A 17,111-nucleotide genomic window follows, 5' to 3' on the forward strand; every position below is an offset into this window, starting at 1 on the left:
TATATCAAAACTTAACAGCTGATATTAGTATTTTTCATAGCACTCGTATTTATATATATATTATATATATATTGTTTTTTTAACTTGTTTTTTATATACTAGATATATTTATATGTTATGTATTATTATAAATTTATAATAAACTTTTATCTTTAATACGATAAAAATGTGATTGATGATTCACGATTGCGCATGAAAACCACTCATATAATTCTTATCGGTGACAGCTTGTTTGCTGATATTGTTTCAAAAAATCGGATTTTTATAGTTTTATCTTTCTTTTCTTTTTATTGAACAAACACAAAATCTTGTTTGCCAACACAGGAATAATATATTTCCGAAAAATTGAGATTCGGTAAATAACAATTACGCGGAGAATGTATCTTATTTGCTAAACATTTCAGACAAACTTTTCAATTCGGTTACCAATCTGATTCAGTATTTTCGTAAAGTATAAGCTCGATTTTCAATATTTTGTCATTTCGGATTTTCGAGGTCCTTTTGAGCAACGTCAGGTGTATAATATACATGTATCCGATTATTGGGAATAATATCCGAAATTACATCCACGTTTAAACACGTAACATCCATGTATGATGTACACTGTACAACATTGAATTTTGCCGATCAGTCTATACTCTCCATTTTTCCTTTACACATCTCTACAACAGATACAATGATAAACCATCGGGAAGAAGTTTCCATAAAATTACCCCTCCGACTATTTTAACAATAGTGATAAATGTACTTGACGTAATAGATATTGTTCTCAATAGGCTTTAGTAAAGATTTCAAAGATTAAGAATTAGAGGGTTAAAATTGATGAAAACTTCTCATTTTATAGACAATGTTCTTTGAATATCATAGAATACACATTTACGATGAGGAATTGGCGCTCGGTTCGCGGCAGTTCCTTACATCGATAAACCATTGTTAATTATTCTTCGTTGTACTTCACTCCTGCAAGAGACTACGATTATATCACAGTCTTTGACGAGGTCACATTTGCTGGCGAGCTCTATACGTCTCGAGCGAATGTGATAATACAATAAACATACCTTTATTTACTAAAAGGTGATCGAAAGTAGACGCAAAGTATCGTGAGATCGAAAATGAATCACAGCTTAGATTTCTACGTTTACTTTCATAGATCCAAGTTTACTTTTGGTTAAAGCAATCGCGTAAGAAAATATATATATGTATATATTTGAAAGAGATCTACTAGAAGGAAATATAAAAACAGCTTTTGGAAAATGAATTTTAACTACGCTGCTATCCTATTAATTCAACGATCCTTCGATAGCTAGAATCGGTTTCGATTTGTGCAAGTGATCGTTTCTAAGTGTAGAGACAAACGTAATGCTCGTGTGAGTACGTTACATGGTGAAATGTATACACCGCTTGTATCTCTACGAAACGCATGCCCACATCGTAAGGTACTTGAAACTTTTTTTCTTTTTTCAATGTTGCTCGACTACTCCTTTTCTATTCCTATCCTTGCAACACAAGTCAGCACTTGCTGGCCATTTAAATAACATACCGTAGGTAGGGGGATGCCCTTCGCCGAGACACGTACATTTACCATTCATGGTGCGCGTCACAGCCATAAATATTAATACTCAAATAGTAAACGGGATACGGTACAGTTATAGGTATACAGATCTACTGTAAGAGCGGACGTTCGGTTGAGCAACTTTTCTCCAATCTGGCACGAAAGTCATTACCAACCATGTAATTAGATGCGTTTTGTTGAATCGGTAATAAGTCTGTAATTAGAACTTGCGGAACTGTTTCTCGTACACGCATGCAGTACACGTATTTCGGATCGGTAGCTACAACGTGCGTATAACAAACGAAGACTAGCGAATGAACAAAAAGAAAAAAGGAAAAAAAAGGAAATCGAAAGTAAAATGGAAAAGAATCGAACGAACGAGAAGAATAGAAAATTCTACCTCGTCTAAAATAATTCGGGTAATCGACACTTACCTGTGAATTAGCCTGTGTCGGTGTAAAGTAAAGAAACGATACAAGGAAAAACGGAAAGTTTATTGAAACGAATTGCAACAGAAATTAGAACAGCTTCTCGAGGGACACAAAGCGGGCTCGGAGTATGGTACGGTGTTCGCAGATTTCCTTGATGTTGAGAAGGCAAACCGGAATGAGATTTAATTGACACTGAGAATTGATTGCCCACGCAGTTTTCACCAGGTTTCCGTTAATCGTTTGAAAACGTTACCTACTTAAAATTAACTCAACGTCCATATATCTTATAAAGGTGTTTGTACGCGCGATTAATTCATCGATTAATAATACGTCGAAAACCTCTCGCGACTTCTACCAGGGACGACGAAAATTAAATTCGATTCTACGTATACAGTATACCAGTGACTTTATACTTTCTACACAGAGACAAGCGTATATTTGATTCAATACCATTGCTATAGTTAATATCCTACGACTATGCTCGCATATTAAGAACAGGCGAATCAGTTGACATCGACCACATAGAACGACGAATACACGAACGTCTTGATACTTTTTCGTGGTTAGCCCGAGGTGAAATATTTTCCTAGAGATCGAACGCGTTTCTCGAACTCGTTCCTCGAGGCAGCAACGTTAACGAGGGGAAAGGATGTCGACTTGCTTCCGGTTCGGAGTTGCCGTGCTGTCCTTGTCGCGGATGAATTTGTTAATAAGTCGGGTTCGTAAATCAAAATCGCCAGATTCGTTCGACTCGATATGTTAATTAAATGCTCAGATAACAGAAATTACCCGCGGCCTGCATCCATCGTGCTACAAATAGTCTATACGGGCACATAAATAAAGTTTTGCAACTAATACAGCCTACCTATCGAAGTACATCGAGAGCACATGCAGCCGTATCGATCGACACGTTTTGCTTCTTCTTTTCGCGGAGACACCGCAGGCAGCTCGTGTACTCGCTCGGAGCTCGTTTCGTTTCGCGTGTCCACGCACGCTTGTCCAGGCACAAGCTCGCAGGTTTACCTAAATGGATACATGGGCGTACAGGTTTCACGTCGAACGCGCATGCAAATGGGACCGCAACTCATCCAGGGGCGTAACAATGATAATCCCTCGTTCCTTGCCGACGATCGAGCGTATTTATCGGTCCCTACTAAATCTACGGTATCGCAGGATTTCGGAAAAATTCGATAGCAACTTCCCCCGTCCATAGCCTTTATCGATACTCACATGCTTTTGCTTTAGAAACGTTTGCTTCGCTCTCTTTCTAAACGCACGACTCGAGATTTCGAAGTCGAATTATCGGTGTCATCGGTCTTGGTCGAACACGGCGGAATTGGAGTGCGGGGCCAAGATCGATGCATTGACAAAATTACGCCCCTGCAGCTGGCTGTTCACGCGGTCACACTGAGAGATATCTACACACGCAACATACGTGCATACATGCCGTACGATACGAGTTTCTGGTGCACAGACGCATCATGCTGTCTGGCGTTCCATTTACAAACGCCCTCGGCACTCGTTTATTCTCGAACGACTAGTTGATTCTTCTGTACTAGCGAATTTTCACCTATTTTCTGCATTTTCGCGGGTAATTAAATAATCGTACTTCGGCAACGTGCCGCGTCGCAATAAGATAATAGAGGGAATAAAGTTACGCGGGGTTAGCTTGTTATCGCGTTAAATAAAATTATACATGTAATAGGGTCGTTCCTTTGTCACAGTCTTATTGGTCGCTAAAATCCCCCGTTCAAGTTTCCCCGTTTACATTTAGCTAAGGGAGGAAAGCAACGAGTTTAATCGAACACAAAACGGCCACGACCATGGTGGGGTGGACCTGCCTGAAACGGTGGCTTGTTCTCGCCGCCGAACGACTATTCACGACACCGACAGCACGAATACTTGTAGTACTTGATGCGGCACAGACCGTTCTTCATGACCAAAGCACAATTTGGATGTTTGTCGACGCACTCCGACGACGCCTCGTAAGCTTCTGAAATTGTCAATAATTTATGGACTCGTTAACACACGTTGCAATACGAACCGAATGAAATACGAAGGACCAAGAAGCTTACTTTTCGGTGGTTTGCTCGACGACGGAGCATCCTTTTTACACGGATCCAAACTGCACTGCTGGTGGCCGCTAGGTTTCGCAACATCCTCGCAATTCGAGTTGCTCACACCCTCGAGAATACAACGAACCAGTCTGGTTTGCACTCCGGTGCCGCATGTCACCGAGCACTGAAAAACCGTGTTGGTATTTATATCCATATTTATATGGGTATTTATATCGCAAAGTCAAAAAGTCACGGTGGTCGAGCGATCGTAAATCTACGCGCTCGACTCGACTCTGGCGATTTACCTTCGACCAGTTCGAGGTGAACCATGTCGGTGTACACGCGCTCGCCCTGCATACTTGTTCGTTTGCTGGCCTCGAACCGTTGCAATTGCTCGCCGGCGACACGACTAATTCTTTGTTCGTCCTTGCAACGCAAAGGACTTCTCGATACTGGACACCCACTCCGCAAGACACGGAACACTGAAACCATATTTGTCGATGCATGTTCAATCGACGCATGTTCAAGACGATAGCAACTGATACGGTGGCGTCGTTTTGTCATCACCAAAGATCCGACAACGAGCCACGAGAGTTACTCTGTGTTTGGTTATCTGTTACTAACGAATGACCATGGACCGGTGAACCATTTGGCGCTATCGCAGTTCGATTCTCTTCCGAAACATTGTCTCTCCGTTTCCGGCCTCTCTTTGGGATTGCAGAACAGCTCGCTACCATCGGCACAGGCCACTTGCCTCGTTTCCACTCCGCTACCACATTCTGCCGAGCACTGAATCAAAGATAAAGAGACGCGTTCGGTGGATATCCCGTGTCTTACAATTCTTCCTTTTCGATTATTGATTTTACCTTGGACGACCATTCCGAGTAGAGCCAAGGAGCACTGTGCTCGATCCCGGTGCGCATACAAGGCGCGGATTCGCAGATTTTCTGAGAGTCGGGTTTGTTGAACGCGGAACAGGCATCCCCAGACGTGATGCATGTCACCGTTCTGTTACGAATTCCCGTTCCACAAGTTGTCGAGCACTGAAATCGTAAAAGCCCGCTGAAACCGTGTCAGCCGTTCGAGTACAAAATGCATTTCGCTTAACCGTTGCATTAGCCGGGCTTCGGGCCACTTTTCTAAGCGAAAGGAAGCGGCAAAGCTACTTTACAAGGAGCGCTCTATCTGTATCGAAGGGAAAAAAGCAAGAAAAAAGGAACGACATACTGGGCCCCAGGCGCCGACGTCCCATCTGGGTGTGTCGTGCTGAGAGTGCATGTGCCTCAATTCCGGACCGTTCGTGCAAGCCGGTTTCGTACAGGTTTCCACGCTTCTAAGGTCAGGCGGTTGTACGCACGCACCGGCAGCCACTCGCATCGTCAAATTCGCATTTAGTTCCTGTACGCACTCCAATTTCCGACTCCTTGTCCCGATGCCGCAGCTGACCGAACATTCGCCCCACGGCTCGGCCCTCCACCTGCAACCACGTACAATTCGTTTGCAAATTTAATGCGCGAGATCGTTTTGCGAGCTAATTTTCGAGGCGAATTACCATAAGAAAGCGAATTACCTAGGCGGACAGGGATTGTCGTTGCAACGCAACGGGGGCGGTTGTTGCGGTTTTTCCACGTTACGACAACGCTTGTCGTTCACGATCATCTGCCTGTTCTCGCGGAAGCACTTGAAGATCGCCGTCTGAACGCCTAGAAACGGAAGTGGCATTTTAACGCTATCTTCTGTTTCTCTTTACGATTTTCCTTCGAACGTAATTCTTCCGGTCGTATGATCTTCGCCGAGATCGCGACTTGCTCGAAAGGATCGAAGGGTCGCGCGGTATTCGAGGCCAGTTATCGTCGTTGTCGAGAATGGAAATTAAGAAAGGGTCCGTGACAGCTGTCTCGACGTTATCTCAGACTCGCCCGTATGAGCCGTCAGTCTAAATGAAAAAAATCTCGGTGGTCCTGGCTTCGCGATGCGGCATCGGACACGGTCGCGTGTAAACGTTCCGACGTCAAAGAGAGAGAGAGAACGGAGAGCCAACCGCTGGAAAATAATAACGCGAACGTTGGTCACGGATGTGGGGCTTCCTGCTAATAAATTTCATGAATTGGATGGCACTTCCGCGATGGCGATGAGCGAATCGAGCGTTGTAATCTCACGGCCCTCCGAACTCCGGCGATAATACCGAAACGAACGAGTCTCGGCCGACTTCCCACGCGCGTCTCGATTAGTCGAGCTGCTTGTTCGTTCCTAAAGCTCGTTTTAATTGTCCGCGCGCTTTTTTCCTAATTGTCCGTTTAATTACCGTGTCCGAAAAATCGAGCTCGTGACCCCATCATCGGTTGAAACATTGATACAGATTAGAATCGTGTGGGAAGCGTTGGAACTTCGATTATGGCAACATCTTCTTTCGTTATTCGTCTTACGAAATAAACGACGAAGAAATTGAGAAATCTCATACCTCCTCCGCATTCCTTGGAGCAAGGAGTCACTCCGAACATCTTCCAAGAGAATCGCATACGTTTCTTCTTTTTGTTCTTCGATTTTGGCTGATCTCCGGCCATCACCGTGGTAGGCGAATGCCTCATCTCTTCCTTCCGTCCTTTCTCGCGAGCCCGTGCTCGATCTTGATTATGAATGGTCGGTGATAAATCTGCTTTTTGATTGGATCTGAAAAGACGAGAGTGCTGTCTACCTTGACGTACGAATCGTTTCGTTCGACTAATTCCAATAATCGATCTAGATAAAATAAATTTAACAGGTGTAAATATCTGCGAATATTTACATTCTAGAGACCGGAAAGGTTGGCCGGATGCGAGCATCCGAATCGGGGATTTCGTTGCCGCGATCGACGGATCCTGCGAAAAGGGCAAGATACCAAATCATTCAAAGATCATTCTGTGTTTCGCCCAAAGTCAGTTACATAAAGGTATCGTCCTGAAAACCTTCCTCGATGAATTACCTATCGGAAAGAGCGGCGGTGCTATCACTGGCTTTCCATTGAACGGCATCATGTATTTGTAAAGCACTCCAGGGTTCATTTCCTGCGCCAGAATCTGGAGAAGCGATTTAAAAGTACAATACTCGCGACATCGACGTATGACATCGCGGTTAAAGTACAATATCAAGTCGAGAAACGATCCCCGATGGAAAAGAAAAGAAAAAAAAAAAAAATAGATGGTCGATCCAATAAATTCGAACGAGTGAGATATCAGAGACTTCTTTATGGGCGTACCTCTAAATGCAAAGAATCGTTCAGTGGCCCGGTTGCCAAGATACACTCCATGCGGTTTTTGTCACCCCTCTGGTATGTTAATGTCGTGCCAGCCGCTTTATAAGTGCCGCTTGGACTGTAAGCCAAGGGTCCGTTCAGGATGTAACTACCGTTGCTGTCTTTCAACGCTAACACATCGGATTATTCGTTAACAAAGCATGGAAGGAAAGAGGCATTGCTTTCATAGCCCCAAATAAACGCGGTTTCGAGCGTGTTTTTTCATGAAATACCTAAGAAGTTACTACTGAAACGTAGTTCGGAGATGTTGAGAGACATGGCGCCTTTCGGGATGGTGGTTACGGGTTGATGACCCCTCGGCAGGATTGGTTCCATAAAAATACCCTCGTACAGTCTACAACCTTTACCCTGACCACCGCAGACACCACAAGCGTCCATCGTAACGCCGGAACCTACCACACCGTCGCAACCCACGGACTGTGAAAAAAAAGAAGAGTAAAAATACACAAGCACTTCAAAATGGACTTGTGTTTTATACCGTGAGCGTAACACGACGTTTCAACGATAACAGAAGGGATTAATGGGCTGAAACAATTCGAAAATTAGCGTGAAACGATATACCATGGAACAACGGGAAGCAACGCAACGCGAAACAACATCGAACAAAAGAGACGGAGAGAAAAAACTAGCGGAACGAACAAAGGGGACACGGTTAACTAGTCGCGTCGCGATCAAATCGGCTGTAATTAAAAAAATGCAAAGGGAAAGAAAAAAACGTCACGCGCCGATTTGGCCGATCGCATCGACGAGGAACCGCGATTAATTTCCCGTCGTGACGTGGAGGAATACTTTGGTTTGACTCATCGTACCTTGCATTGTCCGGCGACACAGAGCCATCGGTCTGTGCGTTCCATAGAAATTCCGGTATTATGTCCACGAAGATTCGGAGCGTCGCAGGGTGCGCCGTCCATTACTGCCGGTTCAAGCGTTGCATAAAAACGCTCGCCAACGGCGCGGCAATTGAGCGCGCAAGAATTCGGTACTGGTCAACAGTAATAACAGTTTTAAAAAAAAGAGACACTGGATCCTTTTAAAGGAACGACTCGTGAAACGTTCAATTACGCGAGATAAATTTATAACGGATGAGTAGTTAGAGAAAAAAATTGAAATTACACGGAGCAATTTTTATAATGTCATTTCTACGTTAGTCATCATTTTCTTGTTTTAACTCTGCCGCAGATTCGAAAAGAACTTAAAGTAAGTTATTTCGATGATTTTATTTCGGTCATCCCATACAGGAAATGCCAAACGCTGTACAAAGCTGACTTGAAACAGACGCGTTCGAAGCGTACCAAGGTAAGTACAATACAACGTCGTGCTTTAACACTAAATTGTCGACAAAATGGCAAGACGAAGCTTGCAGCTACTTTAGCTTACCGTCCAAGAATGGAACCCAATCGTAGCTCTCGCCCTTGTAGTTTCTTCCGTTGTACTTGGCACATTGTTCGGCCCGCAAATCCTCCGGGAAGTTCGGGCATTTCTGTTGCAAGCAATGGCTTAATTAAACTCCAGGTAATTAAGGATCGATCGTTGGGAAAGTTGTTACGCTGTCACTTCGGGCGTTTGACGGCCTCCGGCTCGGTCGAAATACGAGAGAATTTTTTCCAGAAGCATTTTACGATTTGACAATGAGAAAACATCGGGGAATTTTTTGCGCTACGAAACGTAACACGAGAACAGAGGCCGTGCGAATTTCTTTAAATTTCCACCGAATTCCATGCATGTATAATGGATTTCAGCGGCTTCAAAAAGGAGCCGCGCACTCAGAACGAATACACTGAAACGAGAATACCGACGCGTACGTAGAGGAGAAGCGTAACCCTGGTAATTTCCGGGTGGAAGATTAATTACCGGCCAGTAAAACCGTGAATAGTCTCGCATGTTTGTAAACCACCGTTTCCGAGGTAAATCTAGCCGAGTCGTGGCGCCGTAGCGAAAAAAGAGACAAGTGGTTAACATGCAAAGTTTTTAATTGCAATGCCGCGTTTACGCGCAGAAAATTAACTAGCATGCGTTCAGTCGGCAACAAGCCGTAAAAAATTTGTCTGCCTCGAAACAAGATCCCTCGGAGTAAGCAATTAAAATTTACGCTCGTCACAAGGATGGATTCATTGTCGACTACGAGTATCGTGTCTAGATCAGTCGACGAATGATCGATTTCGACGATGAATTTTCAATTTTTGATTTAATAAATTCATTTTCGTTCGAGACCCTTTGAACCCTACGAACGTACGTGCACGAGCAATTTCAAAGGAATTCCATTCGATCGCATATTCGAAATGACCAACGATTCGTCGATTCGAAACGCTTTGAAATCAAACCGGAAGTATTGATTTCACGAACGTGAGTCTTTATTATACACATATACATAGATATAATAGTCACAGGTATCTTTATATCCACGAAGGCCTAATTATCGCTGGCGAGTACCTGGACAGAGGCCAAAGTCGTCCATTACCAACGAGTCTTTAACTCCGCAGGTGGTGATTATTCTTATGAATTTTAAACAACACCGGTGTACTTGGCTTAGCTAGCCATATAAATTGCCATCGTGGGTATCCTTAATTGGCCTCTGCGATGATTTGTTCGCGACTCGTGACGTACCGTCGAAAAGAAACCCTCCAGCGATCTTCGATATGCATCTGTTCTCTATGCCTGCCTACGACCCCATGATAGATGCACTTACATACTCGCGCTCACTGTGTTAATGCAGCTCTTCCTTGTGTTGAAATCTTCTAACGATCCTTCTAACGAGTTGTGCGCGCTCCACGCAAAATTCAAGTGGCAACGGAGATGTGCCGCTTTTTACGATCATTAGACAAAAAAATGCACAAGTCGACGATCGTTTCTGGTTATTCGTTATTTTACTGCGAGTTCTGCTTATTAATAACCACGCTGTTAACCGAAAAAGTTCACCACGCACGGAGTCATTGAAATACAAACGTTAATTTATCACGCGTCTAGACAGGACGCAAAGGCGTAAACATCGATTCACATTACGTGTCGCGTTGATTTACCTGCGTGTTGCACGTGTGGTAACGCTTGTATGTACCGATGCAAATGGGCCGCGAGTTGCTCGTGCCATTCTCCGAGATAATGCTCCGCTTCCTTAACAGTCGCCTGAAACAAATCGGTCGCATTACTCCTACCTATCGACCAACGATTTATCTCTGCTTTCCATACACCATTTTCGCGATCTTTAACGCGTTTCATGTTCAACGTACTTTTCGGTTAGAAGGCAGCAAGAGTGTATACATCGAACAGCGCACGTACGTGCATCGCATTAACGTTGCCTATTTCAGTCCCGCTTTTTATCGTCACGTAAAATTCATTCCACTTGAAGCGTGTATTTTTCTTTTTTTTTTTTTAACGGATGAAAGACGTTTATTGATATGTTATTTTTTTCTCTTCTTATCTAAAAACGATTACGGAACACCTAGAGCAATAAAATGCACAGACTTTAAACGTAAGACAGGGGAGAGTCAAAAAGTTTTTCGTTTATTACCGTCGACTGACGGGGAAAAATATTTTAACGGTACAACAGGTCTTAAACTATTTTATCGCCGGTCGAGAAACTCACGGGTCCATCGATAAATCCTGCGCAAAGTCACGTAACCGCGCAGGTAGCGTTACAGAGGTGTAAATGTCAGCGACGATAACACGTTTCGGGGCCGCTCGCGCGACTCGTCGGCATGCCAGCGTGTAATCTTCCTCTGCTACCGATCTGCAATTTGCTCGATACTCGGTGCTCTTCGCTCGTATACTCCAAGTGCTACGAACGTGTCAAGCTTCGGAATATCAAGCTCACAGAGACCGATCGATTCAGGGCCAGAGAGATCTCGCGGAAGGGAACGGCAACGTCTATGATTCTCATATGGCTAGGACTAGGTGTTTCTTGGACCGTTTCGCCAAGTCATGGAACAGTTGCTCACGATCTTGGGTCGCGCGAAACGTTAACGGTACCGCGAAACCTGTGATTATCGTCGAAGCTGATCTGAAGCGCACGATTCTCTGCTTTGCGACCGATTATTTAATCACGTTCCACTCGTTGCGTTCTGTTTGAGAGTAATTCGTACGAAAAGCGCAGCAACTTCGATGTCGCTTAAGAAACTATATTTTACTTACTGATACGGCACGCATTCGCGAGACTGCGACTGAATACCCGTGCCACAGGTCCGTGAACACTCGCTCCAAGCACTCCACGGTCCCCAGGTTCCTCTTATACGATTATCTCGGCCAAGATTGAATTGAGTCTTCTCCCGTAGCATGTGATAGACCTGGAAAAGATTTCAACGCGTTTGTCACCGTCGTGTCTCGACTGGTCGATGCCTCGTCGATTTTCAATCGCGACGATTCACGGCTGGCATCGAATTACTCGTCAAAGCTTTGACGCAGACCCTCATTACGCAGCGCAGTCATTATTCATCGTCTCGTGTGCGAGGAATTTGAGACGTTATGTAATCACGCGCGGGCCGCGATATAATTAATTTTATTAGAAGCACCTTCGGATTAATCAATCAAAGGGTGGCGAACAAAATTGCCTGATAATCAAACGGCAGGTCCTCGCGTTGTAATCCAGCCGCGTTAATTACAACGGAGCGGAAGAAGGAGGGAGAGGCAGTAACTCTGCAACGACGAGATCCGAACTGTTTGTTCAATAATTAATATCGGTACTTCGGCACGATTCAGATCACCCGCGAGGCCGTAATTAATTGAAAGACGGATCTGTGGCGCCGGTCAATATTGGTACGCGGATGTAAAATCCGCTGGTGCTCGTAACCGAGCAAATCGCGGAATACGTCATTCGTTGTTCACTGAAAATCGCCATTACACGAAAAGATCCGCTATGGAAATTGGACTAAAGGAAAATTAGAACGTTTCTTCGGTCGATACGTCTCAGCCTCTAATCGCGTTGAAATTTCGAAATTAGCTTTCTAAGATTAACGACGCACCATTTCGCGCTAAAGAATGCGAATTTAATGGCATCTCTAATAGCGCGTTGTGAATTGTTGGCGAGCCGCGATTGGTTTCAGCGCGAGCCCCGCCTCAATTCAAAATTCGAGCGGCTTTCAAAAAGTCGTTAACCCGTTAAAACGAAGTAATACTTGCTTGATGACCGACATTAACTCCGGCACGTTAATCGCGCCGCGCATGAACTTGCTTCGTACACATGCGCGGCAATATGCGTATATATGGAGAGAAGGAAACGCGAAAATACTCGACAAAGGGGTAACAGGGGGGAGGGCTGGAACGGTCGGCATCGCGCAACGGCCTGAATAATGGAGCCGCGTTTCAAGAGTCTTTCCACGATGAACGATCTTAATCTCATTGTCCCGGGAGCTTTCAAAGGGATCCTTACCGGCGTAACGAACGTCTTTACGACGGATAAGAAGCTCGTATTACGGCAACGTTTCATAAGAAGAGAATTATAGATAGACGGCGGCGGCCTCTTTAAAAATTCGCCGAAATTTTCAGAATTATTTGGAACAGATTACTATCCCGAAGAAAGTCCCTCGACTTCGTTCGCGAAACGAATATCAAGAGACAGAGAGAGAGAGAGGAAGAGAGACTCGCGTGAGGAGAATACCTCCTCTTCCCGGTAGGTACCTCTGATACGGTAGAAAGCTGTAAGGTTGCGCTTGTTAACGAAGAACGATTGAAATTGGCCGGTCGACCAATCATTACGATTAACTGGAACGATCGTTCAAAGTATGTAAGTTTAATCAACGATAAGCGCCGTTATCCCGGTTGCTCCGGGTTCAACAGGTTGCCACCAAATTGTCGGCATTCTATGCCGGTTAACTAGATCGATTGAAAATTTTACAGATTAGGCTCGATGTACACAAAGGTGTGTGCTTTACAACGTAGACCGCGCGTGTAGAGCTAACGCGGAGTACAATCGTGTATCGCCCTGCTTGTTAAAAACGACCGCGAACCGTCGTAAAGAAACGGCGGATTGCGCGAGAGCGTTAAATGAGAACGTCCAATGTTTTTCTTTTTTTTTTTAATGTAATCTTCACGACCAACCGTGATGATCTCGAGGCCAAGAACGATATTGCAATATTTTCCAAAACAAACGATCCATTTAAACGACCAGAAGAAGTCGATGTAACAAGAAACGCGATGTCATTGCGAGAGCTGTATACACCAGAGTGTTAGCGTTTCACGCTCATCGTTCGCCCGGCCTTGAGGATGCAGCCAGCTCGAGTGTAATTTAGGAAGTTCCTCCAGTGTCAATTAATTATCCTCTTCGTGCCACCCAGAATAACGTCTACGTAATTGCTTATTAATTCCGGTAAGTGGATTAAATTAATATTCACCGACGAACCGTACGTTCAAGATAAAATATCTTAATGAACGAGATAGCTATGATAACGTTATTATGGCAGTAAGTTAAACGGCAAGAAGTTATATATTAAATTATCCTGAAAATCCAACTTGGACGAGCTGCTTTACTTAATGAACATATTCCGAAGGAGATCACCTTTCGCGTATCCATGTCAAAATTAAAATACCTTCCACATCTTTTGTAAGTCGTAACAGATGTAATCGGAGCTTCCAAGAATTACATCCTTTTCGAATTACAAGGGTCCAAAGTCGACGGATCGAGTAACCGATACTACATCTTAATCAACCATAATGGAAAGTTACCTCGATGGGATACTTGTCGGGCACGTGGGTAGAGGAGACACTGGCCGCAGTCAGCATTGTCAAAGCTAGAATCGATCTGAAACAGAGATTGCAAAGATGCCTTAATTAATCCGACGTAATGGAATGCAATTTGTTATCGTCGTTGTCAATTTAGAAGCGGTTTGCACGAACGGTCGGCGACTGTTGAACCGAGCCAATTACCCCCTTATCGCGTAAAATATCTATCTTTCAGCTGGCTTCAACGGGTTAGATATTTCAAGAATGTGATAATCTTCCTCGGATGAGTAACGTTGCATAGTATGACGATGTAAAACACTGCCTGTCTGAGGGACTGGATAATTCTGCATGTACATCGCCGGGACTCGTTAATGCATTCGTCCCCTGTAAATCATTTACCAACGAGGAAAAAGGCAAGAAAAAAAAAAGACAGAAACTAAAGGATCGAGACAAGGATTAATGGTATCGATACGAATAGATCGTGTTTAGATTGAATACCGAACAAACGAACGTGTCTTGCTTCCGAATGGAAACTCGCGATTAATCGAATGTACCCCGCTGATTTATCCATCGCGATTCCAGATTAATAACGACTGACCGGTAACTTCGCGCAGATGCTGCGCTTGCATATTTAGAAACACGATCAAGGATCGTACGATTACCATGAATTTTACGATATTAAAGTTCAAACAGAATTAAACTGCTCTAAATAGCGATGAAAATCGCCACGAGAATCCTCCCCTCTCTCGGGCTATGGCGTTTTTAGAACGATTTCACGCGAAACGAATAGCCAAGCATGTGTTCTCCATCATCCACTTCGTTCTTACGGCGGATAATCGCCGTCATAGATTTCAAAAGTTCTCGATTTTCACGGCACAAATGGCGTGCATGCATCTAGGATGCGAAGCCTATAGTACCGCAGCGGCCAGGCGCCAGTTCGTTTTGCCATGGTAATTATTAAAACTGCACCGGGGATGCATCTACCGATCGGGTAGGAGAAATAGGCGAGGAAATTGAAGAAGAAGAGGGGATGAATGTGTGACGAAGAGAGAGAGAGAGAGAGAGAGGGAGAAGAATGGAGGAAGGGAGCAAGAGAGGAACAGCGATGCTGGAACAAGTAAACTGTGCCACTAAGCACTAATAACGTTTCACTTGTTGCGTTTTCTTGGAAAGCTTAATTAATCATTACGCCCCTGTGTGGCGGAGGAAGATACTAAAGAGAGAGAAAGAGGGAGTACAAGAGAAGAAGGGTCAGGAGAGTCGGACCGCCCGCAGCCACTGAAGTAGTCGCCTACTCGCGTGCGTGAAACGCACACAGAAAACACGTGTAAACGCACATTACTGCGACGAAATCAGAAAAAGCCGCGTCGCGGCTTTCCGCGCAATGTTCTTGCGGATCGCGTGTATGGCTCCGTACATACTGCCCCGTGTAAAGTAGAATAAAATTAATAGTAGTACTCTGGCACGAGGGCCGGTTTGCTACAAGTACCATTTTAAAGATGAAACGAGAAGTGGTCGGCTCGACAGGTGTACAGGAGCTCCATTGATCATCAACGTTAAACGTCGTTCTCGTCCCGTACCAGATAAAGACGAGTGTCCTGTTTCGAATGAAAACTTTTAAGATTATTTCTCGTCCAGACACCGTCCATGACAACGCTGGAACAGTTTTGGATACCCCTCGTTTACCTTAACCTTGAGCTTTTAATCGTAGAGAATTAAATCTTAATAATGATCAAATAGCTCGTACAAGTATTCTATATCGTAAAATGAGAAAAAAATAAGGAACGTTTGAAGTGACGAAATGCGAGAAAACAGGAGGACATGAAAGTATAGAGAAGGAAAAGGCAAAGCGAAGCGTGAGAGCAGAATCGAAGAACGTGATTTGCAACAATGAAAAGGTTATCGTATAGATTTACAATTACCAACCGCGCAGCTTTATTGTCTCCCTATTACGACGATCAATTACCTCGTAAACAAACATATATCGCGCTCCCTATCTCCATTAGGTATGATTATTGTGAATTACAGCGATGTAGTTTATTGAATAATAAACGACGACAGAGCTAGACTGTGTGTCTCGGTATGCATAGCGCCTAAGAAAGGGACGTTCACGGTGCACGCAAGCGGCGCGATGAAGCATTGCACTTGCCTGGAACTGCTATGGCTAGCCGCTCGAGAGCAATCGTGTCCAGCCGCAACGGCGAACACGTGTTCCTCGCCATTCTTTGTAACGCTAAACAGATCGCAAGATCGCCGTAAAATCGTTGAACCGCTCTGTTTCAAGCTACCCTTCTTGCTTCTCGTTTTCTCGCTTACACAACGAATTTTTCTTCCCGGTAAGAATTATCGCTGTCTTCTCGGTATTATCGCTACAGCGTGTACTTCGTAACCAGACAATCGCCGATCGTCGCCTCGTTTTATATCTTCGAAGATATTTCCAAGATATTCGAGAGAAGTAGAACTTTTCACTCGAAATCGCACTTATCTGCATTTTCGTGTTTCGCGTACTAATTATCGCCGTAGCGACGCCTCGGCGCAAGATAAATAGGGAGAATAATATCTTGCGTTATTCGAATGACAAAAGGTTCGACTATATCCGGCGTTGTTCGTGGAAATCGTTGAAATTCTTTGACTCGACGTCTGCCACGGGTTGTCACCTATCGCGCTTGTCCTCGAGCCAAGGATTCTATGCTTGTAACTAGCGCATCAAGAAACGCGCGTGCACTCTTTATTCATCGGTTTTTAGCATTCCTACGCCATTGAAAACAAGACAGACATTGTTTATCGCGGCATGTAACGCACCGACTACAGCGATAGCCAAGTCGTAACGGGTCGTAGATACGACCCTCGACTGTGAGATCTCTCGCTATAAGGTCGATACGTTCGAAGAAAAAAAGAGGAAAAGTAGGAGATGAAGAAAACAGCTCTGGATTGCGTCGCGAACACACGGTCTGATTTACGTTCCCAGATCTCGTCGAACGCTTTTGTCGAGGATCTCGCGGGAACATGATAATTTATCCGATACTGATATTTTCCCGGAATTTCACGAATCTGCACGGCTCGCCGAGCAAAATTAATTTTAGCTGGTGCAATGATCCGATAATGATCCCCGCGAGACAACGATTGCACCC

General features: G+C 44.4%; 1 protein-coding gene across 1 annotated transcript in view; it reads right to left on the reverse strand.

Moving 5' to 3' along the window:
• Positions 1-2,027: 2,027 nt before the first annotated feature.
• LOC100643720 (thrombospondin type-1 domain-containing protein 4) overlaps positions 2,028-17,111 on the reverse strand; it is a 39,817-nt gene continuing 24,733 nt past the window's right edge. Inside the window, exons 3-19 of the mRNA XM_003393142.4 lie at positions 13,984-14,059; positions 11,458-11,609; positions 10,350-10,452; positions 8,710-8,812; positions 8,142-8,314; positions 7,545-7,749; positions 7,276-7,442; positions 7,003-7,096; positions 6,826-6,898; positions 6,502-6,710; positions 5,611-5,743; positions 5,268-5,517; positions 4,907-5,083; positions 4,665-4,829; positions 4,346-4,522; positions 4,059-4,224; positions 2,028-3,976 (exon numbers count right to left, since the gene is read on the reverse strand). Of these exons, the coding sequence (XP_003393190.2) occupies positions 3,858-3,976; positions 4,059-4,224; positions 4,346-4,522; positions 4,665-4,829; positions 4,907-5,083; positions 5,268-5,517; positions 5,611-5,743; positions 6,502-6,710; positions 6,826-6,898; positions 7,003-7,096; positions 7,276-7,442; positions 7,545-7,749; positions 8,142-8,314; positions 8,710-8,812; positions 10,350-10,452; positions 11,458-11,609; positions 13,984-14,059 (2,542 nt within the window). The 3' untranslated portion in view covers positions 2,028-3,857. The remainder of the gene's footprint in view (positions 3,977-4,058; positions 4,225-4,345; positions 4,523-4,664; positions 4,830-4,906; positions 5,084-5,267; positions 5,518-5,610; positions 5,744-6,501; positions 6,711-6,825; positions 6,899-7,002; positions 7,097-7,275; positions 7,443-7,544; positions 7,750-8,141; positions 8,315-8,709; positions 8,813-10,349; positions 10,453-11,457; positions 11,610-13,983; positions 14,060-17,111) is intronic.

Source organism: Bombus terrestris, chromosome 1, assembly GCF_910591885.1.
Source record: "Bombus terrestris chromosome 1, iyBomTerr1.2, whole genome shotgun sequence".
NCBI lineage: Eukaryota > Metazoa > Arthropoda > Insecta > Hymenoptera > Apidae > Bombus > Bombus terrestris.